General features: G+C 42.8%; 1 protein-coding gene across 4 annotated transcripts in view; it reads right to left on the bottom strand.

Moving 5' to 3' along the window:
* Positions 1 to 21,656, bottom strand: part of trrap (transformation/transcription domain-associated protein) — a 68,982-nt gene extending 47,326 nt beyond the window's left edge. For 2 of the 4 annotated variants that reach the window (XM_076034664.1, XM_076034667.1), the window contains exons 1-36: positions 21,579 to 21,656; positions 20,831 to 21,022; positions 20,322 to 20,371; positions 20,020 to 20,130; positions 19,734 to 19,838; positions 19,559 to 19,642; positions 19,340 to 19,396; positions 19,080 to 19,205; positions 18,552 to 18,629; positions 17,973 to 18,061; positions 17,456 to 17,552; positions 16,649 to 16,787; positions 16,321 to 16,399; positions 15,558 to 15,792; positions 15,106 to 15,442; positions 14,908 to 15,005; positions 14,534 to 14,728; positions 14,256 to 14,447; positions 14,004 to 14,169; positions 13,658 to 13,914; positions 12,944 to 13,144; positions 11,228 to 11,379; positions 9,577 to 9,776; positions 8,843 to 9,060; positions 8,505 to 8,702; positions 8,090 to 8,350; positions 7,781 to 7,942; positions 7,560 to 7,656; positions 7,225 to 7,346; positions 6,284 to 6,454; positions 6,107 to 6,175; positions 4,434 to 4,553; positions 4,179 to 4,298; positions 3,917 to 4,081; positions 3,613 to 3,794; positions 2,924 to 3,122 (exon numbers count right to left, since the gene is read on the bottom strand). In XM_076034664.1, coding sequence (XP_075890779.1) covers positions 2,924 to 3,122; positions 3,613 to 3,794; positions 3,917 to 4,081; positions 4,179 to 4,298; positions 4,434 to 4,553; positions 6,107 to 6,175; positions 6,284 to 6,454; positions 7,225 to 7,346; positions 7,560 to 7,656; positions 7,781 to 7,942; positions 8,090 to 8,350; positions 8,505 to 8,702; positions 8,843 to 9,060; positions 9,577 to 9,776; positions 11,228 to 11,379; positions 12,944 to 13,144; positions 13,658 to 13,914; positions 14,004 to 14,169; positions 14,256 to 14,447; positions 14,534 to 14,728; positions 14,908 to 15,005; positions 15,106 to 15,442; positions 15,558 to 15,792; positions 16,321 to 16,399; positions 16,649 to 16,787; positions 17,456 to 17,552; positions 17,973 to 18,061; positions 18,552 to 18,629; positions 19,080 to 19,205; positions 19,340 to 19,396; positions 19,559 to 19,642; positions 19,734 to 19,838; positions 20,020 to 20,130; positions 20,322 to 20,371; positions 20,831 to 20,936 — 5,238 coding nt within the window. In that variant the 5' untranslated portion in view covers positions 20,937 to 21,022; positions 21,579 to 21,656. Of the gene's footprint in view, positions 1 to 2,923; positions 3,123 to 3,612; positions 3,795 to 3,916; positions 4,082 to 4,178; positions 4,299 to 4,433; positions 4,554 to 6,106; positions 6,176 to 6,283; positions 6,455 to 7,224; positions 7,347 to 7,559; positions 7,657 to 7,780; positions 7,943 to 8,089; positions 8,351 to 8,504; positions 8,703 to 8,842; positions 9,061 to 9,576; positions 9,777 to 11,227; positions 11,380 to 12,943; positions 13,145 to 13,657; positions 13,915 to 14,003; positions 14,170 to 14,255; positions 14,448 to 14,533; positions 14,729 to 14,907; positions 15,006 to 15,105; positions 15,443 to 15,557; positions 15,793 to 16,320; positions 16,400 to 16,648; positions 16,788 to 17,455; positions 17,553 to 17,972; positions 18,062 to 18,551; positions 18,630 to 19,079; positions 19,206 to 19,339; positions 19,397 to 19,558; positions 19,643 to 19,733; positions 19,839 to 20,019; positions 20,131 to 20,321; positions 20,372 to 20,830; positions 21,023 to 21,266; positions 21,556 to 21,578 lie in introns of those variants that run through there. The other 2 variants (XM_076034665.1, XM_076034666.1) reach the window with 2 other exon arrangements.
* Between the last annotated feature and the right edge of the window lie 3,954 nt (positions 21,657 to 25,610).

Here is a 25,610-nt window from a genome sequence, read left to right as displayed (position 1 = left end):
ATTCCACTGCAGTGTTGCTCCAGTGCGTCATCCCTGCACAGTAGAGCTACAGGATGGAAGGAAATGGCTTTTCAACAACTGAATATGAATATGTGCTGAATGTTTCCAATATATTAGCAACTGTGTCTCAACTGGCAAACAACTTCATGGACGAAACAGAGCAGCGTGCAAACACAATGACTTTTAGTTGTTGGCATCGTTATATCGTTATACAATGTTCTGCACATGAGCGAAACAGTGCAGGTGACAACTGTCACTCTCTTCTGTGTAAAGGTGAATTTTCTGCCCAAAACTGCATCAACAACAGCACTCTCAGCAGCCTGCATGTCTCTCAGCCCAGGAGGCTCCCACTGGAGAACACTGGCTGGGCTGCGAAGGAATGGCTCTGCTCTTCTGAGGTGAGAGAGACCAGTGACACCCAAAAGCAGTTGGGACAGAAAAATTGTATCCTGTAAAAAATTAACACCGCTGGGGGGGCAGTAAAAGGGTAGAAAAGGTTCCCAAAAACAAATGCAAACGATCAACAACAAGACAATCCTTTCAATGCAATTTACCAACACCCAGGAATCTTCCAGGAATTACTATTCAAGATTAACACAAAGGCCTTCAATTCCAGGGTAAAATACAGAATAACCCAAGCAGAAAGGAGCTGATAAGAGCCTTTACCATATTAAAGAAGCTGCTACATGTTAATGAAGCCCATCACCCAATCCATCACTGGGGAGGAGGGCGCCTCAGCCAGTCGGGAACGAGCTGCGGCAGCATATGTTGGCGCTCTCCTCCATTAGCGCATTACTCACAACAGCACTGCACACAGTGCAAACACGCACCCGCTAGACTGGCGCTGCTGGTGTGCACAAACACGCGTGCCACCTCCGTATGAAGACCCACAGATACGCACAGAGCACTGATTGGGCCTCGCGCTTCATCTGTTCCTATTAATTGCAGGGCTCTTTGCAATCAATCACTGCGGGATCACAGTGTGTTTCTGTAACGTCAGAAGACGCTGCGATTCTGCAGTCTGTCTGAGCTGCTGCGTGTGCGCACACACACACACACACACACACACACACACACACACACACACACACACACACACACACACACACACACACACACACACACACACACACACACACACACACACACACACACACCCTCAAGGGCTGCAGCCTAGATCATCTATTGCAGGTGTCTTAATTAATTGTGTGTGTGTATGCAGTGTGCACTTAGGACAACAGCAGCACTGCAAGACAGGGTGGGGGGGGGAGAATATGCAGCGAGGCAGAATATTTATGATGCCCCTGAGCACAAAGGGGAGGCGCAAATAAAGAATGGCTTTAATTGTGTAAAGTATCCCCTGGATGCCTTGAGTCATCAGCACTACCAGTTGAGTTTAGTTATAACGTGCTGTTCAGTGTACACATATTACAAGCACTTGAAAAAAGAAGTGGATCGTTTTATGTGCAGAGAAACAAAAAAATGCCTTTTTAACATCCTTCACAAAAACATACACAAAACTGTGCTTCTATTAATCTACTTTACTATACTGGTAGTTACATTGCAAAATGTGGTCAAGCAAAACCAAAAGGGAATAAATGGACGTCAATGACGCAGCTATACTCAATTAAGACGGAAGATTTAGAACAGTGTTTGCAAAGAGAAATTATTGTTTTTACTGCTACATAACTTTGACTGCAGAAAAAGTTGAAAAAAAAAAAAAAATGTCAAAATAACTTGTGAAATGTATTATTGCATTTGACCAATGAAAGAGTGTGCAACTTGGTGCACCAGTGCATTTGGTCAAGTGCACTGACCGGATATGAACTCTGGAACACATGCTTCATACTGCGAGGGGCAACCAGAGCACTGGCAGTGTGTGCTCACTGCCCCCAGTAATGCCCCCAGCCTCTGGGTATGGAAGCCAGGACCTCGCTGCCGTGTGGCAACAACACCAACAGCACGACACCACAGTGACTTCATAACCTCGCTTGTTCGTCTGTCTGTTCCAGACCCGCTGCATAAATAGCAAGACGCTTCTGAACGAAACAGAGGCGGGGGTTTTTTTGTTTCCTTTTAAAGTACTCTTTGAATAAAACAAAACAAGGGATAGAGAGAAGCAGCATGAGGTCAGTCAGTTCCATCATGAATGATTTATTGCTGCTGTTCTACACTGTCTCTCTCCCCCAACTCCCCTTTTCTATGGCTCTCTCCGTCTCCTCTGTGACTTGCTTAAAGTGAAATACTCCCTCAGACCCCTGTGATGCCCAGCAGGAACCTTGACCTCTACTTTACCAGCCATACTAGGGAAAAAAAAACATGTGTGCCAGAGGTCAGTGAACGCAGCTAATTCAGATTTCATTCCCCTTTTTCTTTTATTCTGCAGTGCACAGAATCACTTCGAAATTACCACAGTATGGACCCACAGCTGTGTATGTACAAGCGTGTGCATGTACAGGTGTGTGCGTGTAAGTGCGTGTGCGTGCATGTGTCTGAGTGCATGCATGCGGGGATGTCGACTTAATTAACAAGCTGCCTGAGTGATTGCGGAGCTTGCAGCAGCAGGTCGGGGAAAGAGGACAAAATCATTCATCTGTGGGTCTCTGAGGGTCCAAACCAGACAAAACGACCTTCCTGACTCTGTCAAGGAACTTCTTGTATAGAACACACTAACCAGAAAAAGGCACACAGGTCAGATCCCAAATCGAGGAAGCAAAGCATGCCGAGCACGGGCTTGAAAAGTTCGCAGCGACGCCTGAAGCACATTTGAGGATTGACAAAGATGGAATCTATGTATGTTTATATATAACTACATGATGCAAGATTGGTTAGGATGTATAGAAAGGTTTTCAACACTGCGACAGCCAATTCATTCTTGCCATGTTTTTTCTGCCTTCACTTCTTAGATTTGCTGTCTACGTACCTTTGCTTTGAGCTCGTCGTTGAAGTGTGGGTCGTTGAATTCCACAAAACGGAAGAACAGGGCTCGTTTCTGGGCGATGGAGTATTTCCGAGGAATCTCCTCCTCCATGTAATCCTTCAGAAAGGTCATGTTGCAAAGGAAGCGTCCAGTGAAAGCCCGCAGCAGCTGGAAGAGCAGCTCAATCTCTGTGTAGTTGCATCTGTTCGGGGGAAAAGGGGTGAATAACATAAATATGTCAAACATTAGTGCACCCAGATTAGACAGAGTAATGTTCACACACCAAAGTGGTTTAGCTAATTATTTAGCGTAATCCTTTTAAAAAAATGTGTTTGCCTGCAGATGTAGACAAAATGCACTGGCTGGAGAGGCTAAATCCTAATTGCAGAGTCTGAAATAAACATCTTGTCAGCTCGCTGCAAGTGCTTTAGCACTCGGTGCAGACTTGAGAAGGTTGTTTACGACAGGAACGCCAGTAAACTGGGCAAAGTTTAAAAAGGAAACCTCCAACCACTAAAGCATCTGCCCTCAGCTTTAAATGCAACAACACAGACATTACTGGGGCAACTTTGACTTGGACCATAGTATCATTAAAACATAAAGTAATCTGCAGGTGTCAAGAAGGATGTGTCCTATTTTTATTTCACACCCTTATTGCCCAAACCAAAGTCAGATGAATCGTGTGCACTTACTTGCAGTAGCTCAGCAGGCAGTAGGCAAGCAGCTTGGGTTCCTTCCAGTTGGTGGCAGCCATGTTATCTTTGCGATGTCTCTCCTGGAAGGCCTCGCTGACCCAGACTCTCCTCAGCTGGCTGACCAGGGAATGCTGCCCTGCCAGCCAGCCCTCATCGTTCTTTACAATGATGCTGATGATCTGGGTAAAGGAGAGAGGAAGTGGTGCATTACCACTATTAGACCACGCAAGTCCCATTAAGGCATAACACACGCATCCCCGAACATGTTCACTGATGGCAGTATTTAACAAGAAAAGCACACCTTAATGGCCTGAAACTGCAGGTCTAATCTGGCTGTGGTGGTGGAGGGCGATCCAGGGCGGACTGTAGCTGCAGTGCCGGCTGGAACCAGCAGGGGGACAAAGCGGTTGGGATTTGAAGCCAGCACATCTCTCAGGGGCTTGGCATCCTTGTGCTTCAGGAAACTCTGCATGCGAGCACACACAGATACTGTTAGCATGTGTAAAAAAAAAACAACCACCACAGCAGCCACAAGCAATCCAGTGTTGATTCCAGCATCTGACCATAAACATGCGGCTCCATTGAGGGTCATTCAAAGTTGCTTCCATCATGAACAGCTCCACTGTTTGCGACGGGTGCCGTGTCAAGAACTTGATCAAAGGCTCCCTGAAAGGACTTCCAGCCTAGTGGGAGAGGCGGGAGCGGTGGGGAGAGGTGGGAGAGGCGGGTTGAAGAACAGAAACCAAGGAAGTGAGCAGAGACGGATACATTTGTCAGATTTGTCTTGAGAAAGATTTTGGACAGAGATGATGTAATACCTCTATGAGCATGGCCCTTTCCGTCTTCATGACCACCTCTAACAAAGGCTTCACCAGAGTCTGAGGTGCAGCGGGGATCAGGTGGAAAAGGTTAATGATGGCAGAACAAATCTTCATCTCCTGGACAGAGAGTGAGAGGAGAAGAAAATGGGAGAAAAATAAGTGATCCAGTAAAAAATCTGAAGACAGTGGAGCCAGACGCAGACACGACTTCTGATGGCAGTCTCGCTGCATGGCCACTGTAAATAGACAAAGATGAATCTCAGTGAAACGACTGGAAACGCCCAGTGTGCTCATTCGATATTTGTACACGGCACAAAATCACGAGGTGCTCAGTTTATTTGCACCGGGGGGAACAGACCAGGTTGACCAGGTAGCAACGAGTTTGAGATGAAAAATAAAAGATATTCATAAGAAGACCACAGACATATGGAGACAGAAATACAGGGCAAATCCACCAGCACCACAACCACAACATCAGGTTTACTTTCACCAGCACGACATTGGCTCGACTAAGTGTAGGTTACTGACAGTCACCAACAGAGGGCGCAACATCGGGTCACATCTCACCTCAACGCCCTCCAACGCAGGCTGTGCCGAAATGGGAGACAATGATCAGAGTCAGCAGAGTAGTACGTGTGCATTTCTTTGTGTGGCGACGCTGCTGCCTATCGTTGATCCAAACTGAAATTTGGTGGGTGGTAATAAAACGGACGAGGGGCTGGCAACAAATCTTTAACTTGTGACGTCTCAGGGACAAATTTTCCTCACGAGCGGGTCGATAACCGGGCCAAGGAACATTCTTAAATGTTTTACACAGCAATGCAGACTACATGGTAACTCTTCTGACAGACTGGGTCGCGATCCTTTTATCAGAAACTCATGAGTCAAACTGAGGCATTTGTTTTACTCTGCACTGCTCATTAGCCCAATAGATTATCCTCCTGCCTATCGGAACTTTCCATTACTCTAACATGTCACCAAATCCTTCTCAGAGGTCCTTCATCCATCCAGCCGTACGCCCATATCGGGGTTAGTCAAATGACCCCTGGAGCCAGGCCTTATTGTCATGGCCCGGCCCTGCTGTCAACACATATAAAGCCCATGACTTGAAGGGGAGGGAAGACAAAGGGCTAATTTGCATCTAATTAAATATACCATTCTGAGATGCAGCAGATGTGGTCACATAAAGAGAGCGGGAGGGAGAAGGGGGCCATTATGTCTGCGAGGAGGAAGAGGAACAAGCGGCGCACCCTCCTCCTGTCTCACCCTTTCCATTGCTTCTACAAGGTTATCTGTCGGTGAGATAATGAGGAGTCGCGGCGCTGAGCCCACCACCGCCTGTCTGCTGCCTAATTAATCACTGATTGTAATGTGGCCACTCGCGACTCATCCAGCAGGAGTCCACACTGAGGTGTTTGTTGACCGCGTGCGACTACAGCTCAGTGCCCCTTCAAGTGGGCGCCGTTCGCTTTTAGCATGAGAGGTCGACTTCACAGAAAGCGGGCATCAGTGTGCAGTTGCACTGAGCGATGACTTAATATGACTGTCACGTTATTCTTTTTTTTGACGACTAAAAAGAGATATTGTTATTATCATGATTGATAAAGGTTTTGTATTGCAAGGACTCCCAGGTGTAACAATCATGAAGAGTCGGATCTCTGGATACTTACACTTCCATCACTGCGCTGCCCCCCTTTATGCGTTATTACAACGACCTCCATCCACTTCCTCAGGTGTTGCTGATAAAAAAATGAAAGCAAAGAAATCGAGCATGAATAAAGTCGTAGTGGCACCGTGTGGGCAAGGACCGAGTGACAGCCAATGAGTAACAGAAAACCAAAGTTTACCATCATCTGATCGCAGAACTTGTCGTTGAACGAGTTGGGGAAGAGACGCGTGACTGAGGTGAGCCTGTTCACCACGTTGAGCGTCAGGCTGCGGTAGTCGCCGAGCATCATCAGCAGAGGGCGCATGTGGGTGTGGATTTGGTCCACCTCAATAGTTGCACCTTCAAGGAACTAAAATAAAGAAACAAAATGTATTATCTCTTGAAAATTAGTCACTGTGTCTCAATCAGATTACTTGTATAAATAAAGTTTAAATTAAAAAAAACATTACTAATTTTACTATTATCATTACTACTAATATTATTATGATCATCATCATCATCATCATCATCACACAAAAAATATCAAAGAGAACAATTTTGCCCTGGTTGGTTTTCTCAGCCCATAACCTCATCACTACCGTCTATGTTTCCACGAAGGAAGTCAGGCCATTTGATCAAGTGCATGACCAGCCATACGCACGCAAGCGTCAACACCTAACACTGATGACGCACGCTAGCCCCCTCACACAGTCAGGAGGGAATGATGCATGGCAGCCACATTCATTTTCCTTTCATTGCTGAGAACTAACACTCCATCCTGTATTGATCTGGCCATGGCAACGCTCATGAGCGCTAACACGCTGGAGATGAAAAAGTGGGGAAAAAACAGAAAAGGATTTCCAAAAAAAGAATTATCACAGGATAGAGATAGCAAGGCAGAAAATAAAGGGGAAAGAAGAGGACAGACATGAGGAATACGTTTGAGCAGACAAATAAAGGCTAAGGTTGTAAAAGTATCAGGAATAAGTGATTTTGGAACAACGGCGGCAATGATTTTTAAGGATTCAGTTCGGAAAAACAGTTACAAAGGGAAAATGACAAATCCATCTTCAACTTCATGAAACAACCAATAAAAACAAAGACGGTTGAGACCAGAGAGCGATGACATATCGCACTGACCTTTCTCATGCATGCCTCGCCTGCTTCCTGCAGCTCATTGTTGGTGGAATTGAGGGCTTTAAACAGAGCGGCGATGATCTTTTCTCTGGACTGTGGCAAGTAATTACAGGCTGCCAGGGCATCTTTGCACAAAGACAAAACAAAACATTTAGAGTATCATCTTTAAGTGAGGACCAAATCACTCGACAACCCAAAATAGATTGATATAAAAGATTTTAGTATTCCAGACAATTTTTCAGCATAAACAACATATAAACAAAAACAATCCAAAACAGCTTACAACAACTGCGTATGGACCACAAAGTTCAAAAATATTTTTTACAAGTGAGACTCACTGAGAGCAGCAATACGAAGAGGAACCAGGGACGGAAGGCTCTTATAACAGGGCAGCTTCATCAGACCAGCATCCTCTGCCTCACAAAGGTTCAGCAGCTGGCACGACGGAAGCAAGAACACAGCAGTCACACAAAGAAAACAAACACACACAACAGGAAGAAAAAAAAACTGTCATACAATCTATAACTACAGTAACTGCAACAACAGCATCTCATCTAACCTCTGTGTAGAAGACTTTGTGCTCCATCACATTAAGGTCCATAGTGAAGAGGCGAGGCTGCAAGGTGGTGCAGAAGGTGTTTCCCTCCATCAAGCCAATCTGAGCGTTAGCGGGCTGGTGGCGGAGCAGATGTTTCTTGGGTGGCACCATGTCCTGCAACACCTGAACAAAAAACAATCCGAGAACAAATTCTTATTGTTGTTGTTGATTTTTATTAATAATAATAAATACCTTGTTTCAAAACCAAGAAAATGCTGATTTAAAAAGTGACCATGTATCTAAACGTGTCTACAGCGTCTCGGATTTTACCTCCTTATGTGGTTCCATGATGACTGTAACGCTCTTGCCCGTGACGTGGGCCAGCACCTGCAGGGAGTGCATGGCTTGCTTCCTCACGGTGGAGTTGGGAGAGGTGACCTCACGAACCAGGTCATGCGTGACCATGTGGAAGGACTTGTCCTGGGCGGCCAGCAGCTCTTCGGTCTTCTCTTCGTCTTTCAGTGGAGTCGCGCAGCGCACAAGCAACTGCTCCAGGGTGGTCTTAGCCATGGCCACTGCTCCGTTTGACACCTTATACAAAGCAAAGCAGAATGTATAACGCACCCGCACTATTCTGACACGCGACACAAGTCACGACTTCCTGTAGCATTTTTAAACTTGAAAAGATTGATTTGCTTTGGAGATTTTTTTTTTTTCCTCTTAAAAGCAACAACTGTGATTTTACCTCTCCAGTGAGGTCCATCATGACAAAGAGCAGCGCCTTGAGAAAGGTTAGCTGGTTCTGGAGCACCCAGATGAGCGGCAGCCTCTCCATCAGGAACTTAATGGACACCACACCGCCCAGCTTGGCGTACCAGGCCTGCTCATAGCAGCAGGCGCACAGACGCTCCACGATGTAGGAGAACAGAGGAAGCTGACAAGCCTGGAGGTGAAGACATAATGACATGAGCAAGGTATGGGACCAGTGACATTGGGAGAAAAGTTGATTCTAACTAGATGCAAAATAGTTGTGGGTGTCCAGCGAGTGCAATTATAGCAACCGCTGTCCCTGCAGTGACTTACTCTTTCTTTGGAGCCAAGGATGATGCTCGCCACGTCAAAGATGACAGCCAGGGCCACTTCACCAATCTTACACAGCTCCTTTTCTTCGTAGGCCATGCAGATGGCTATGGCATCGATCAGAACCAACGGATCCATGCCCTTCGAGCCGTTCTCCTCACTGTGGAACATGGCTGTGCTCGGCTGGCTGCCCAGCTGGTAGGACGGAAGCAGGAAGGGACCTGAGAGCGGGCCAGGGTTGAATGGGTTAATGCCAACCTTCATACAGCACATCTCCCGTGAAAGGTGCATAAGAATTTACATATTCCCATAAATAACTTTTTTTGTTCAAGTGAAAATGGAAATGGATTTTTTTTTAAATCTTAACAACTTTCTGCACTGCCGATACATACTGAAGGTCATCAAATATATGAGAAAGATATATGTAATTACGCAGCAAAGAAAAACACATTAAATAACTCTAAATCTAAGTTTTACGAAAGGTGGCTAATTTGAAGAATTTAAATATAAAACCTGTTTGAGTTATTTTACACTCTCATTGTTTCTTATACAATTCTATGTGTGTTCATATGTAGTTTTGATGCCTTCAGTGAGAAACGGCAATGTCAATAGTCGTGAGAATGACAGAAAAGACATTCAATTCATAGGTTGTGTCCAAACTTTTGACTTGTAGTGAGTGTACACGCCAGGGCAAAGCAAACGCTGATATTAGAGTCTGAAGAGCATCAGTCCCTCACCGCACTGCTGAGCCACCGCGACCATGGTGTAATGGCGAATCAAGCTGGCGACGAAGGGCAGCGCGCTGGGCCTCAGGTCCTTTATCACAGCCGACATAAACGCCCCAGTCAGGGCCTGTTCAAATGTCCTGCGGGCCGGCGTGTCTTGGGCTTTATAGCGGTGAGAGATGATGACATTGGGGATCCACTTCTCAATAAAGCTAATGTGAGGGAGAGAGAGAGTGACACACAACACGTCATAAGACAAGGCACTAACAGACGAAGTATCACGACAAGCTGAAGTTTCATTGAAACTTCCCGACAGCACGAGAAATCTAATATTGTGTTTTATACGAAGCTGCTTTGCGTCCCAGTGGCTCGGTTTCATCGAGTCCTGAAATGATACCGTTGTTCTGTTAACGCCATCTGCCTCTCCATTGCCATCTCTCGGCTGCTCCCCACTTGGTATTTTTGTCATTTACTGCAGCTAAAGGCATCTGGGCCATTTTATAATGCCACAAACTAGGAGACCTGATGGATTGCTCCATTTCATTACTGCTAGGCTTAAAATATATCCTTTGACTGGGAAGAGTGAAGAGGGAGGGATTTGGAGTTTCCTATTAAATATGACAGGTAAAAGTAAAAAAGTAATGTGGGAGTTTGGGCCTGTAAAATGTCAGATCAGTCACCCCTCAGTCACTGTGAGGTGTCCCACTTGGTCAATGTTTCATCTTCACTGTACTGTGGAGGTGAAGGAGGAGCTACTTATTTGGGAGGGACAGTTTGAAGCAGATGAAAGGAGGCAGACAGAGAAAAACGGGAGACAAAAGCTTTCCGGAGAACGGTGGCAGGGGGTGGGGGGGGGCGCTGCAAATCGAGACATCTGACTGGGAGACGCGCTCCCCTGACCGGAACTGACACACTTCATTATCCCTGCAGAAATGTGTGCGCACACATATTCATGGTGCGAGTGCGGGTTAGTGTGCAGTGACAGCGGTGCATAAGGGGCACACAGTACCGTAAACAGACAGGGGAAAGTCAATTAGCCCCTGCCTCGGGATCAATGATGGTAATGCGACTAGCCCAGCCGACCATCGAGCCCCCCCGCCCCCCACTGCTGTTTGTCTGCTCATGTATGTTTCTCAGCCTCTGCCAGAGGGGGGAGGTGGTGGTGGTAGTGGTGGTGGTGGTGGTGGGCTGGGTGTGTGTAATTAGAAAGTCTGGCTCTTGAGGTGGAATTGATGAGGCGGAACAGCGTGCGGGTGGTGGGGAAGGCACGATATGGGAGAGAATGTGGGGCATGTGTGCGGGAGGCGGGTGAGAGGTAACGTAGAGGCTGAGCTATATGGACGGGGCCTGTGCCAAGGAGGACAAGGTCAAGCGGAGTCAAGCAGAGGTTAAAGACAGGGATGACTGATCGTCGGCCTGGTTGCGCGCGGCCTCCGCCACATACTGATTTTTCATGTTCTCGCTCTGTGTGGACCACAGCAGCACAACAAGAATGGGAATTAGATACATGTCACGTAGGGCAACAAAGTATCTTGTGACCACAGCTTGATTTTTAAAAAATTCGAATCCATTGAAAGAAAATGTAGAAGATCATCATTCAAAACACGATACAATCTCATCTATTCTTTCACAGTAAAAAGAAATATCTTGTAGTGTTGCTCACTTGGGATGAGAGAGAAGCTGGTAGAGTGCATGCTTGTTGTCTTCCAGACTGGTCATCGCCACCAGGAAACACTTGATCACCTCCCAGGCCTGACGTCTGTAGTAGGGCTCCGTGTTGGCACTCTTCAGACAGTCCAGAGCCGTCTCGATTGCCTTGCGGGAAAAGAATTCGGACAATTCTTCTTTCAGAATCGTCCTGTTTCATTTCTGAAGTGACAATGTTCCTAACTAATTACTATCGTCTTTAAATTCACCAGTACAAATGCAACGAGATTAGTTTTCAAGAAGCAACACAGGACACCATCTGGCATAATAACCACCAGAGCTTCTTGTAATCCTGCATTAGGGTCTGATAACAACAAAGCCACTCATAAAGGCAAAGAATGGCAGGCAGAGAACTACGGATACTTCAGTTATTAGCACGTACGACTGGCACTTTTCACGGACCTGTCTCAAAAATGAGGTTGACAACTGAAAAGATAAAACTTGTGCAAACAATGACTGCCTGGATACTTCCAGGAACATGTTGGAAAAAAATTCTGAAGCAGTGAATAAAGAAAACTAATGTTTTCACAACAATTAACTGAAGAGAATTCAAATGTGAGCTGTGCAAGTTCTTCTTTTTTCTTATTTTGGCCATGTACTCTATCTTTTGTATTCATTTATTTTTTTTGACAGTGATCATCAGCCATTACCTTTTATTAGGACTTAATGTATCCAGTCACGGCAGGTTAGCATCTATTATAAGTGTACTTTATATTTGTATACTGATGCTGTTTCCACTGATTGTATTTGATATTGTTGACATTTAATATTTAAGTTCTCTATGCTCAGACATATGGGAAAGTGATTGGTTGGTGTTGCACAGCCACTCTTATTGACGACGGCTTCCTGTGTTGGCACAAACATTTGCTTGAAAAGGGTCGAGTACTGAAACGTCGCAGTAAATTCTGCAAGTTGGCCATGTGTGTGGGATCTCTTTTTTGTTTCATTTGGACTTAATTGTCAGCCTCTGACGCACGTGCCGAGGAAATAGGTGTGCGAAGATTTCTGCCTTTTTAATTGTGAGCAGCGAAAATCTCCCGTCAGTACTGGAACAGGCTGTACTATCTTGAAAAATTAATGCAATTAAGATTTGAAACGAGTATGAACTTACAAAAAATAAGTGAATGAAGCAGTCAGATTCTGAATGTCGTTTGGACGGTTGTTTACTCCACACCACTCTCATTTCATGCCCGCTTGCTCTATATGGCTCTATGACACATTTGTGCACGTGGCCGTGCGGGTCTGTGTGTGCGCCGCAAACACTCATGACAACGGCTGATAGCCAGAAAGACCGAGCAGCCATTAGTTAGAGTAAATAATGCCATCACGGTGGGCCGCAGTAGATTGATGACTGCTGACCGGGGATGAGGAGGAGAAACAGGGGATGAATTTAATTACCGAGAGCACACACTCGCACATCTCCTCACTCACTATCTCTCGCACACAAGCCCCTGACAGAGACATATTGCTTTCAACGGGGAACAATAATAAGGAATATCAAGTTCTTCTCTACTCTCTTCTTTTTCTTTCCCCCATGGGGACCAGAAAAGAAAACAAGCGAGGCAAAGAGGGAAGAAAGGAACATAATCCATTAACTTTTTAACAAACAACAAACAAAAACAGAAGCACGCTTTAGAAAGACTAATTAGCAGGTAATATAATGGGATCCTACCTTCTCCATGGGGAGTTGTATGGACGCCTTGCAGTCGGTAAATTCTGCCTTGATGCTCGGTCCCTGCACCTCCGTCACCACATAATGCAGCCTCTGAGACTCCTTCAACATCTTCCTGTTGCTCCCACCGAATTTCCCTAGCACCCGGTAGGCGACGTGGGAGATGCTCTCAGCTGGGTTACGGAGAGTCCGCCACAGGGCCTGCAGGATGGAAAGAAGGTGGAGGAATGAAGACGTTTTAGCATGATTATTCTGTTCTAACATCTACACTGCACTATGTATAAACTAGGAAAAGCCAAGGTTGCAACTTGAAGTTACTTGAAAATGTTGGTAGCAAAATGCTGGGGCAAAAATCATCAATAGTGTGATTAGAAAAGTGTGTCTGCTTTCCTGTCTGCATTGACTGCACCCACGATGAGCCCAATAAGTTATTTAGACAGAATAGATGCAATGGACACTGCAAATATACCTCAAGGAAATTGAATTGCACAGCATCCTTTTGTTGTATTTCATAAAGACAAATAAACATGAAAGTGGCTGCATTTCCATTAATGTTTATCACGAAATAAAAGCGATATTTCTAAAATTTTGTACAATTGTGATTTGCAGGCGTTCCCATTGTAATGGAAACTCGGCTTATGATGTCAAACATCCTGCCACTGAATGAACTGGACTCTGGAACTAGTAGACGCAATAACAGGAGGCCCCTCCCACCTGCATGAGCTCAGCCCTGACAGGCTGGATGTGGTCGTAGAGGAAGTCGGGCTGGAGGTTGTCCACACACAGCTCCAGGGTGCGAAGGCCTTGGCTGACCAGCGTCTGGGAGCCGTTGAGAGCGGACACCAGCGGGTCCATCAACATTGGCAGGTACGGCAGCAGGGAGCTGAGACGGACTGGCACCGTCAAACACAACTCCACGAAGAGATCCTTCATGTGCTGCTTGTGCAGGCCACTTTGCAGCATGTTCAAACCTGAAGAATAATGAGCAACGTAAGAAAGAAGATAGTCCTGCCTCGAATGTTCTGTTCTTTGACCAACCCTGTGGTGCGTCAAACTTTACCTTGCAGTAAATTTGGAAGCAGGGGTAGGAACTCCTGGTAGAGCAGGTCATGGCTGCCTCCTCCAATGGAACGAAACAAAGCGCGGAGAAGCAGGAAGTAGTTGTAGGGCTCCTTCGCCGACTGGGCCAGCTCCATGGAACTGTTCACAATCTTGTGAAGGTGTGGCTGAGGGTCGAGGGACAGTTTTATTGTTGGGTCAGTGAAGGAATACAAAACGCCACCAAGATGAAAAAATAAAAAGCCACATTTACCTTAAGCATCTGCTCATTCTCAGCAGCAAACAGTGACACCGAGCCAAAAACCAGCTTGAACAACTTCAGGTAAAGATTAGAAAGCTCAACATTGGAACCCATCTCTGGCAGTCTTTCCAGAAGATACTCCACGAGGATGGTGGCAAACAGGGCGGAGGTTGAGAGGTTGGCCAAGAAAGAATTTGCTACAATCTGGGGGACGCCACAAAAAGAAGTGTTAACCCCCCCCAACAAAAACCACAGACTTACAATCTCACACGCAGGTGAGACGGCAATACCTGCAGTGCGTAGTTCTTGGAGATCCTCTCCACCATGTAGGGCACAGTGGTCTGAAAGATCTCCTTGAACGTCAGCGGGTTCATCATTGTGAAGACGCCGGCGAAATGCTCCAGAACTTCCTTCTCCTCCTTCATGCGGACAGTCTGGCAGTTGGCCACCCTGATGTACGTCTGCTGGTTATTTGCAACCTGCACCTGTTCAACAGAGGCAGGGTCGATTAGCATCTGAGGTTGAATTTACACAGCAGAATTAAAAATTGTGACACAATTCAAAAAGTCATCAGTAAATTAATTAACAATTATTACTAAACTATCATTTGACTTTGTTGCTTACGAACCATAATTATCTCACAGATACATATCAAAGACTGTACCTGATAGATGTCCAATGCCTGCATTGCATATTTGACCAATTTTATGTAGATTTGCGTCTCTTTTGGTTGGAGCTGCTTGTTGGGAATAAACTGAGCTTCTGGACACAGTAAAAAAACAAGTTAGTTAGTTAGTTAATCAGTGCCAACAAACAAGTTTTTGTGAAATGATAACTTTGTTCTAAATGCATTTCTTCGCACCTCCTGGGGCTTTACAAGAAGTGATGCCCCATGTGATGGTCTTCACTCCGCACACCAGAGTCTTGACTAAGCTCCTGCAGTCAGACACCTGAAAGGTTTGCTTGTCCTCCTTTTCACTGGGCCGGTCAAAGGGCGTCACCGGGGCTGGAGGTGCTGCAGCTACGGGTGTTGGAGGAGCAGGGGGTGGAATGGCAGGAGTGGTGGACGGCGTGGGTGTGGCCGGCACTCCGGGTAATGCCACGGGGTCGACCACGCCCATCTCCGACTGCGGCTTGCACTTTTTGAAGATGGAGACCAGCTGGTAGCGTGCGATGGTGTGAAACTTCAGCACAAACACCTTAAATCCAGAAGAAACGGGGGGGGGGGGGGGGGGAAATTAGCCAACGTTATTGCACAATGACGTGTCTTGAGGATACTTTTTTTTTTCTTAATCCAAGCTCTGTGCTACAAACCTCCAGCATTCTCATCAGGATGTCCCGCCCATTGCCGTTCTCCTGCTCTGACTTGGAGCGGATGCAGTCCACCAGGTTGAGCAGCAGCTTGCAGGACATGGTCTGAATGTTACTGGGAAGCGACTCATCATCAATGTTTTTGGCAAAGAGCTGCACGGCCAGGGAGAGATCCGTCAGTGGCAAGTTCTGCCGAACGTGGTGCACCAGGTCTGCCAGCGTGCTGTAAGCCAAGGGTCTGTGAAGAGGAGGAAGAAGAGGAAACATGCGACTGTGACTCTTGTAGAAAAAAAAATATACAATGACAGTTCGTAACTTGTGAACGTGACAATTGCAAGGCCGCGCTCCAGTGGCCTGACAGACATGAGAAGTTGGCTCAGGAATCAACCGCACATGGGAAAAGAAACAGTTTTCTCACGCTAATTGGAAATATCAACTTCTTTTTGTGGTGAGGTTAGTTTAACAGCCCAGGAGAGTCATTAACGTTCTGAAGCCAACATCAGGCGAGATGAGATGCACAGCGCACAGTCCGTATTCAGGAGACGTGGGTGTGTATGAAAACTTGACAATGTGCTCTGTGGCGGAGTGTTCAAGTCACCTTCTCCTGTTACCTTTTGACAGCAATGACAACTTCTTGAAAAATATGCTAAGACACTTAATGTGTACCAAGCTAAAAAAAAAAAAAAAAAAACTGTGTGAGAGAGAAGAGAGACACACACGAAGAAACAGTGTAGAGACACCACAGAGAAAAAGCACTGAAACACACCTGAGAGTCTCCCTGGCAGTGTATCCAGATCCAATCAGAATGGCTTCATCAAACAGTTTGTCCATACATGGTATAAACTCTGTGGCACAAAAATCAAGTCAGAATTTTTTGAGATACAGATTTATGCCATAGTACAGTGTGGAGTAAGATTTAAACAGTTATTGGTAATGGTGGAATTTTTTAACATGAGATTAATGCATGACTTTATAATTCAGAATTCAGAAAACAAAAACCATAATATACATTTATAAACAATTATAAATTATCATTGCGTTGCAGTCCAGGGTGTGTGTCTATATGTATGTGTGTGTTGCACATGTATACGTACGACTCCTTAGGTCAGTTGTGAGGATGTGTTTAGCCGCAATGAGCAGCTCCTTGCGGAGGTGAGCTGTCTCAGAGGGGCAGTTTGTCAGCAGCTGCAGCATTCCCTTGACCATCTGCTGGGAGTACTTTCCAACCAGGTCCTGCACAGTCAAATCAACTTTTAGTTTATTTAAAAGTTTAAACTTTAACAAACATCAATATTACTGTTGTTGTTTTTTACGTCTTGTAACTCAGTTTAATCAGGAATGAAGCCGTAATAACGCACATTTTTTTGACCCAATCTGCTAATAGAATTTGTAGAGTGGTAGAATTTATTTCAAATGAAAGGATAGCCTTGATGCTTTTACCTATAATTCAATTTTGTTGTCTTGCATTGTTTCTGATAATTGTCTGCGCACTGGCAGAATTAGACTTTAGAGGAATTTATTTATTTATGATTATTTTTCTGTGTGGGTAAAAAAAAACTATAATTTATTTTTTCTCAAAGTGTCTTGTATTATCTTCACTCTCCTGCGCTTCTTCACACAGGTGTTACACAGGACACACCTGTCAATCACCTGAGACAACCCTCATTCTATACTAAGGGGACCGGGGGCTTTTCAAGTCATTAATGTTGACCTAAGTTCTACAGTGCTTGCTGCACAAAGAAATGGGTACATTTGCCTTATATTGCAAAATTCTCGTAAGAAGATCCCTGCCATGATGTAGAAAAATGAATAAATTAAATTCTCAATGATTCCTTTAGGAGAGAATGGCTGCTCATAAAAAGTAGCAAATGATGCAACATGCAGAAATCAAACAAGTGTACCTGGTAGATTCGGATGATGTAGGCAAGAAATGACAGAGTCTTGATCTGTGCTGCAATAAAGTCTGCATACAACTCCTTGTTATAAAGCTTGTGTTGTCTGCAAAGGAAGCACGAGTTATAGAAATAATGTTAACGTCTTTTTTGACAGTTGGCATCTTTGTTATCACTTTTATTTGCTGCAAATTAAATCTTCTCTATTTCTGTCCTGTTGTTTTGCTCAACCTTTTTCTGCCCAGAGGGTTTGACCTCCTCCAAGCCCCTTTCTTCAGTTTTAACTTCCCTGAATGGATTCTAACTCTGACTAGGCAACACCGTCAAGAATTATTGCATAAGGGGAAGAAAGAAGACTGAAAAGAAATCTATACTGGTCACACACACACAGCCAAACTTTGTATAAAAAAAAATAAAATTAAAAATTAAAAAAACATGACAAAATGTGTTAAATTTCCACTGTGGTTTAAACTTGGGACAGAATACATATATAAGCCACTGCACAGTTGTGTATGAGGGCACATACCTGGCCTGCAGCGACACCTGAAGCATGATGGTGTTCATGATGAGGGGTACAAACTCCGACACCACATTGTGAATGTTCAACTTGTAAAGCTAAACACACAGAGAGAAGAAAGAAAATTTCAGATTATTGGAAATTAACCTGGTTTAACATTGACCATTGTACAAACTGAGGCTCATTGTAAAAATGTCTTATGTTTTTACATATATTTTAAAATCCCAGTATATAAGCATACATACACATTTGTGTATTTTTATGACAATGCACAATATTACTCCATACGTATATTTTGTTTGGTTAAAATACGCAAAGAAGCAAAGAAAGAAGAAGTAGAAAAAGAACAATTGCGGAAAACATTTCGGGTCCATACTCGCTGTCCTACAAAGGAAGTTGTGGCTTTAAATTACTACAACTTTAAATTGTAATAGTCTGCAAAATGAGCTGTACTCTGATAATCTTACACACTGTGATTTTAAAGAGGAACAGGATAGAACCTCCATGAGTGTAATTACCATGCCTTAGGCTAATTTCATTGCAAAAAGTGTTTAGCATCATCAAGCATGTCTTATGAGAAACACTAACCTGATACATCAGCACAACTATGATGGGCAGCTCAGCCAGCACCTTGAGAGATAAGGACCCCCGTGGGATGATGGTGTGCTAAAGGCAGGAAAAAAGAGGAACATAATGAGAATGGACATAACTATCAAATATAAAAGCATCATGTAGAAGAGATAGTAGACACAGGTCTCATCCAACCATAGATGAAACCAAAGCAAAAACATTGACGTCCACTGTTTGGTTGAACAAATTAAAGTCATATCAAGAGACTACCTCCACTGTTACAGTTATATTGTTTTGAAATGTTACTTAAAAATATTCCTACTTGATTTATGAGATTGTGATAAAACTAACATTATAGTCATTTTACTTTTAACTGTAGGGCATTAAAACATTTGAAATGTATGCCACTCAAATAGACTATGATCGTCTTTGACCAATGGAACACTACAACCCTCTAGTGGCCAAAAATGGTACTGTACGTGCATGTGTAAAAACATTGAGGTTAGATAAACTTTATTAATAATGATAATAAAAATAAAAAACTACCGTTCGAGTCTCGCTGTCCTCTCTCTCCGGCGCCGTCTTGACCAACACTGACGTGATCATTCCTACCATTTCTGGTGAGGGAACTGTGTTCTCTGCTATCACCTGTGGGTTTTCAAAGTACCGGGTCTAATGGGAGTAGCAAAACAAACTGGTTAGTAGTCGAAAAGGGGAGATGGAGAAAAGTAATTTCATGTTATGCAAACAAAACCAAGGATTTCTTGAGTGAATGCAAATCCACTGGATGCAAAGGCTGTACTTACAACCACTTTTGGAAGGTCTTTGTAAATCTGCTTTACAAAGTCCAGAAAATGGTGAATCTAAGAGGGGAGTAATAATCAAGACAAAAATTATTCAAAGCTAAACAAAAAAATAAGTGGATGGTTTTGTTAAAGTTTACATTTAAAATGAGGAGGAAAATGTCATGCAGCAATTCAATTTGCCTTGCTTCAAATGAAAACAATCAAGTCTGAACCTCTTACCTCCTGAGAAATTGGAGGCCGAAACTGTTTGTGCAGTTCAATAATTATACGCAGACATATCAGCACATTTTCCTCACTTTCAATCTAAGAAAGAAGCAAAGATAATTAATTAACATTAGTAAAACAATTTCTGTGAATATATGAGAAGCCATATAGTAAAATGTAAGAGCCATACCTCCAGAAAACGGAACATCACAGACAGAACGTTCTTGGTGTGCGGACGAAGGTGTTCATTTGTAGGAATTCGATGGATGATTTCAAGCACCAACTTCCTTAATTGCTGCACAAGTGAAAGATGTGAACGGAATTAGATCAAACTTTCTGTGCAATTACATTGTAAATGAATGGTAATGAAGTGGTTTCAAGAAGATTAAAAAAAAAAAAAAAAAACTTGGGCAAATAATTCAAATTGCTCAGCAAAAGGAAAGTAAAAGTATGAAGCTATGCCAAACGTTCCACACCTGTGTTGGTTTCTCTTGAAGAAATTGCACCTCTCCGTCTTGAAGAAATGTGAGGAAGCGAGGAATAATGTGTTCCAGAAAGGTTGAGTACTGGGGCGAAGATGTCACATTCTGAAATTGATAAGTGCAATTCATGTCAAATATTGCATGACCTCATTAACTGCTTGTACTGCTCCATATTAACACAAACCACAAAATAGACTGTGTGTAAAATGAATGCCCTATTCAGAAAATCTCTTCAACATCTTAAACAACAACTCCCAAGAAAGATGAATCCCTTTCAACACATTCATCAAACTTACCTCAAAGTTCTCGCTGACCTCCTGCATCATCTTCAACTTAGTTTCATCAGCTGGAGGTTGAAGGACAGAAGCATCATCAATCAAACTTGCTAATGATACAGCTTTGGCTCTCATTGCCCTCTCCATGTTCTCAGCAGGGCTTCTCAGATCTTATCAGTTTTACCTTCAGCGTCCAGTTTAATCAAAAGGTACATTAAGAACTTTCTCTCTCACACACACAGACACACTCACACACCAATTACTCCAGACACTCGTACCTTTAACTGGACTAAGGCTTATCGCTCTCATCACATTGCCCAGCCTGAACACAGTTAACTTATTCAAACAAGCATTTGATAAGTATGAATGCAATAAAAATGTTACCAAATGAATAAAGTATTATGAGTTTTAAATTATATATATAAAAAAAGGATAAATAAACACACATTACTTTACAATGAAAATGTTGGTTTAAAACAGACATTGGCGATACTTCCTCAATAGAAACAGAATTATTAAGCATAACATACGTGTGTTGGCGTCTGTGAGGGCTGCCACAAACTGCAAATACTTCTTCATTAGCGTGGTCTGGTCGACCACAGTGGGACTTGGCGCGGCCGTGGACACATAAGCCATGGTGGCCGATGGGACAGGCTGTGCTGCTGGGCGAGGAAAGGGGGCAGACAGCAGTCTGCGCAGAGCTCACTGTGACCTCATTTGCACTGCAGAATGATGGAGAAATGTGCTTCAGTTAAATTAATACGGGTATGAAAGCTACAAATGCCAAACTAAAGGCTGCAAGGTCTTAAATTAGTATTTCGCACCGAAATCGGTATCATCACAAACGTGCCTCCTTACGGACGCGCAGTTATGACGTCAGTAACAACCGCCATCTAGCAGAACTTTAGTACCTTTAAATATTGTACGCTTTTTAAAAAAAAATGTAGTCTGCAGCAAAATACATGCCTTCTAGGCAACACTTTTTGGATTACTCACCCACACGATTAAGTCAAAAAAGCGCATCTAATCCATTTAGTTTTGCAGAAAACGTTTATCAATGGCTAGCTAGGAAGCTAACATTGTCTCTCCCTGAGAAATGAAGCGCACCGGGACATCTTCTAACGTGGAACTTATTACAAATACATGTAGTCCAAACCGAGAGCGTTCCGTTGTTTTAAAGAGAAACATATCCAGAAGTTATTCCTCAACAAATAAACACTGAAAAAACCACAAGATTGCGGAAAAGTATAGAATGAACAGCGAGCCCTTTCCACTCACCAAGATGTGCAAACAGGAAACCGTCGCTCTGTATCCGCCGCGCTCGCGCCGGTACTCAGCGACTGCAACGACAAATCAAATCCTTCCGCATACCGTGTGTCTTGTTTTTCACTGAATGCAGTAATAAGCCCGTGCATTATGTATGTATATATGCAGGGAAGTATTTTTTTTAAACCCTGAATGCAGTCCGCGGAGAAAATAATTGCTTTTCAGCTTTTAAATAGCTTACTCTAGTACCCGCGGAAGAATACACATTTCAATTGCAGGGTTGTATGACCATCGCTTTCGATGGTCTTCGGCGGAGGAACGCCGAGAGTCCGTAGCGAGGTATACTAGATTAGGAAGATTTTACGTCATGTCCTGGGCGTCATTTTATTGATTGAATGATTGATTGATTGATTGATTCATTCATTCATTCATTCATTCATTCATTCATTCATTCGTTCGTTCGTTTCGTTCGTTTATTTGAAGGAACATAAATGCCCTGGTTCTCATTCTTATACAGTACGTTGGGCAACAAAAACTGCTGGGAAGGATCAACTCTATAGCAAACAGTAGATGGCCAAACAAGGAAGTTGAAGAAGAAAAGCAGAATGAATGGGGAAACGAGGACGAAGAAGGAAACTAAGGATATACAGATTTTTTTTTTTTTTTTTTTTTTTTTTTTTGTACTTGTTAAGGTAGACTTGAAAACAGAGCTATTATTTTCTTTTAGATTTATCTGAAACAGAAGACCTGTTGTTCTTTCATTTTTTTAATGTCATAGATTTTAAAGTTTTTTGCATCCTTTAAACTTGTCAAAAAGATTTAATTTGTAATTTTCTATCCATGCATAGGAAGCATGCTTTAAATTCGACTATCATTTGAGTATCTCATTGTTGGTCCAAGTGTGGATTTTGGTAATCAAAAGATGGTTACCCTATGATAGATATGATGTTGGTGGAGGGATTACTGACGTCGGCATGGATCGAATGTGGTTTAAGGACTTCTTGAACCACAAAACCACAAACCAGAAAGATATATCAAAATAAGAATTGGAACAACCTATTCGGGTAACGTTGGTCGGTTATTATTTCCCATAAATATATTTATGGGTACAGAGAAATGGGGGTCTCTTCAATCAAACATCGAATATGACCAGATGATGCACAAATTGTAACATTATGGTGGCTAAACCATAAAATGAAGACACAAAACAAACAAAATCATCCAAATAGGCCTTTTTGCCACAAGATGGCAGTATATAGGCGGGGATGCAGAAGCTGTGAAACTACAGCATCATACATTAGATTTTGTTTCATGCCATAATAAAAATGAAAACAGTGAATTTGGCATGGCTATTCACATTAGTTTGAATTACACTGTGGGAATACAGCTAGTAATTTTTTTTTTTTTTTTTTTTTTTAAAGAGAGCTTGATGTGTCTCATCGCCCCAGGACTATAACCTAGCAGGCCATATTGAAGAGTTGCCAAATCTTCTGGATTTAACTACAGTGCAGGATTGAATTCTGAACATCCCTGCTATAATACTACAGTGCTGTTAACTTGATAGGTTGAACATTAATCAGCTGATTAATCTGTTTTCTCTCAGGTTTTCTCGATGTTAAATTGCTGAAAAAGGTTTGAGGTTAAAGACACATGAGGAAGTGAAATTTGTCCTCTGTATTTCTCCCGAGCCATAGCTTCACTGTTATTATTTGCTGTTGTGTATTTCCTACACCTATAGCAACAAATCTGTTTGTTTTTTTTAGATAATGCACATTTTGAAAGCTTTGAAAATAAGTAAATCTGATTAGAGACACTTATTTATTTAGCTTCCCTTATTCAAGCAGCCTGATTCCTGCTGGTTTTAATTTGTACATATTGAAGTGGCAGGAAGAAAAAAGTAATTAGACATCATATATAATATGAGTGGTTAATATGAAATACAATGTGGCATTCTCATTTTCCTTCTCTGCCCCTCTTAAAGTAGAAAGGATTTCTAAAGGATTCTCAGGCTTATTGCGCTGTCATTTCATTAGTGGATATTTTTCTGACAGGGGTTTTAAGAGGTGAGAGTGGATGACACACAAGCTCTCCAGCTTTCCAAAACCACTCATGTGTCCATTAGAATTGTGTTTACTCAGCACACTGGTCTGGTTGCAGAAAACCTTATGATGCAGGCCCATCACCCCTGCATTATTTCTCATGGAAACAAACACACTATCCTTGAGAATGAGACTGAATCATCAATGCCTTGGAAATCTTTTAATGGACATCATTACCAATGAGCAATTTTTGTGGTCTTCAAAACAACATATAAATAAATAAATAAGTAAATAAATAAATAATATTGATGATAATAATAGTCCATAATAGAGCATGTCTCTTCAGGTAGATACACAACTATCTTGTGAATCAGTACTGCTGAATTTGGACTTTAACAGGGAATTGATCATTTGATAAAGCATGTCGAATATCTATCTATCTATCTTTCTATCTATCTTTCTATCTATCTATCTATCTATCTATCTATCTATCTATCTATCTATCTATCATCTATTCATCTATCGAGTAACTACGGTGTATGTCGACTTTTAGCTCCGTTGTAGTAAGCCATTTCAATGTGACACTGCGCACGTCAATTAGACCATTTTGATATATGAGATTGCTTGATTACTGGATCTCGACTGAGACTCTTTATGGAAATGTAGTGTTGTTTTTACTAGCAAAGGTCAATACCATGTCTTTTTATGGGGGGAAAAAGTCACACATGTAATATTTAATATGACTAAAGCAAATTAACAGTGTGAAGTGGTGAGACACTGCGGTCAGTCTTATAGATTGCACAACAGGCTCTATTGACATTTCACAGCAAGGCATCCAGCTATCCCTAATTGTTTACCACCACATCCTGTTTCTGCACACTGCTCTGTTTCAATGTGGAGGCTCACTTGCATTTCGACTACCTTGTTGTGTTGCTGATGCCTAGGAGAAGAAGCTTTTATTGTTTGGTGTTCTTGTCAGTGATTATTGTTAGTGTTATTTATTTTTTAGATAATCATTTCCACAGCGTTTTTTGGTTGAGTGTGCAACTCAACTGTTTGATTTGAACTATATAAGTTTGATTATTTAGCTATTCAGCCTGTTATAAAAGCCCTATTTCTGCATTTTTCAATTAGCCAGTCTGCCAGCTGGTCTGTTTTCTCTGAACTCCAGCCCACTAGTAGTTTACTCCATTGGATCCCTCTGCAATGCCTTTTCTTGGATGATCCCATTGTCACAATCCTCCCCTGTGTTTTCTGATTAAACATTTCTTCATCAAGTCCTGAGTCTCTTAAGGCTTTTGAACTCTGCACATGTTAGGAATATCCTCCACAGAGGATATTGAAATCCCTGCCTTCCTTTAGGGGTGTTGCAGCTCAACTCTGGTAGATGCCCTGTGTGATCTTATCTTCTGGAGTTGATTTCCAGGGTTGTAGGATGTGTATATTGATGGAAAATTCTTCCAAAAGAAGAAGTTTTTCCCTTCTTTCACTTGGGAGTTCACTGATTGCCTTAGACAATATCCAATATTATTGCAAAGTTCCCCATCGTGGGATCAATGAAGGGCTTATTATTACTATTATTATTAACATAAAGCAAATTTAGCGTTGTATGAGATCTTTAATTATTTCCTCAAGGGGATGAATAAAATCTATCTATCTATCTATCTATCTACACACACACACACACACACACACACACACACACACACACACATATATATATGTCACATTTCAATATTTGAGATTGCTTGATTGACTGAGACCCCCAATCAAAATATTGTCTTGTGTTTATAAGTAAATGTCAACAATATGTATTTTATGGGCGGAAAAGTCACACATGTAAATATGTCTCGCATGACTAAAGCCAATTGGCAGTGTGAAGGGGTGAGACACTGTGGTCATTCTTATAGGTTGCACAACAGGCTATATTGACATTTCACAGCAAGGCATCCAGCTATCCTACCACCACATCTATATGTCTATTACAGCATTATTGAGAGGTTAA

The sequence above is a fragment of the Nelusetta ayraudi genome, unplaced genomic scaffold (genome assembly GCF_046127955.1).
Source record: "Nelusetta ayraudi isolate G7.1 ecotype Tasmania unplaced genomic scaffold, CSIRO-AGI_Nayr_v1 ptg000042l, whole genome shotgun sequence".
Taxonomy (NCBI): domain Eukaryota; kingdom Metazoa; phylum Chordata; class Actinopteri; order Tetraodontiformes; family Monacanthidae; genus Nelusetta; species Nelusetta ayraudi.
Note: the sequence above shows the minus strand (reverse complement) of the source record. Positions and strands in the feature narration are given on the sequence as shown.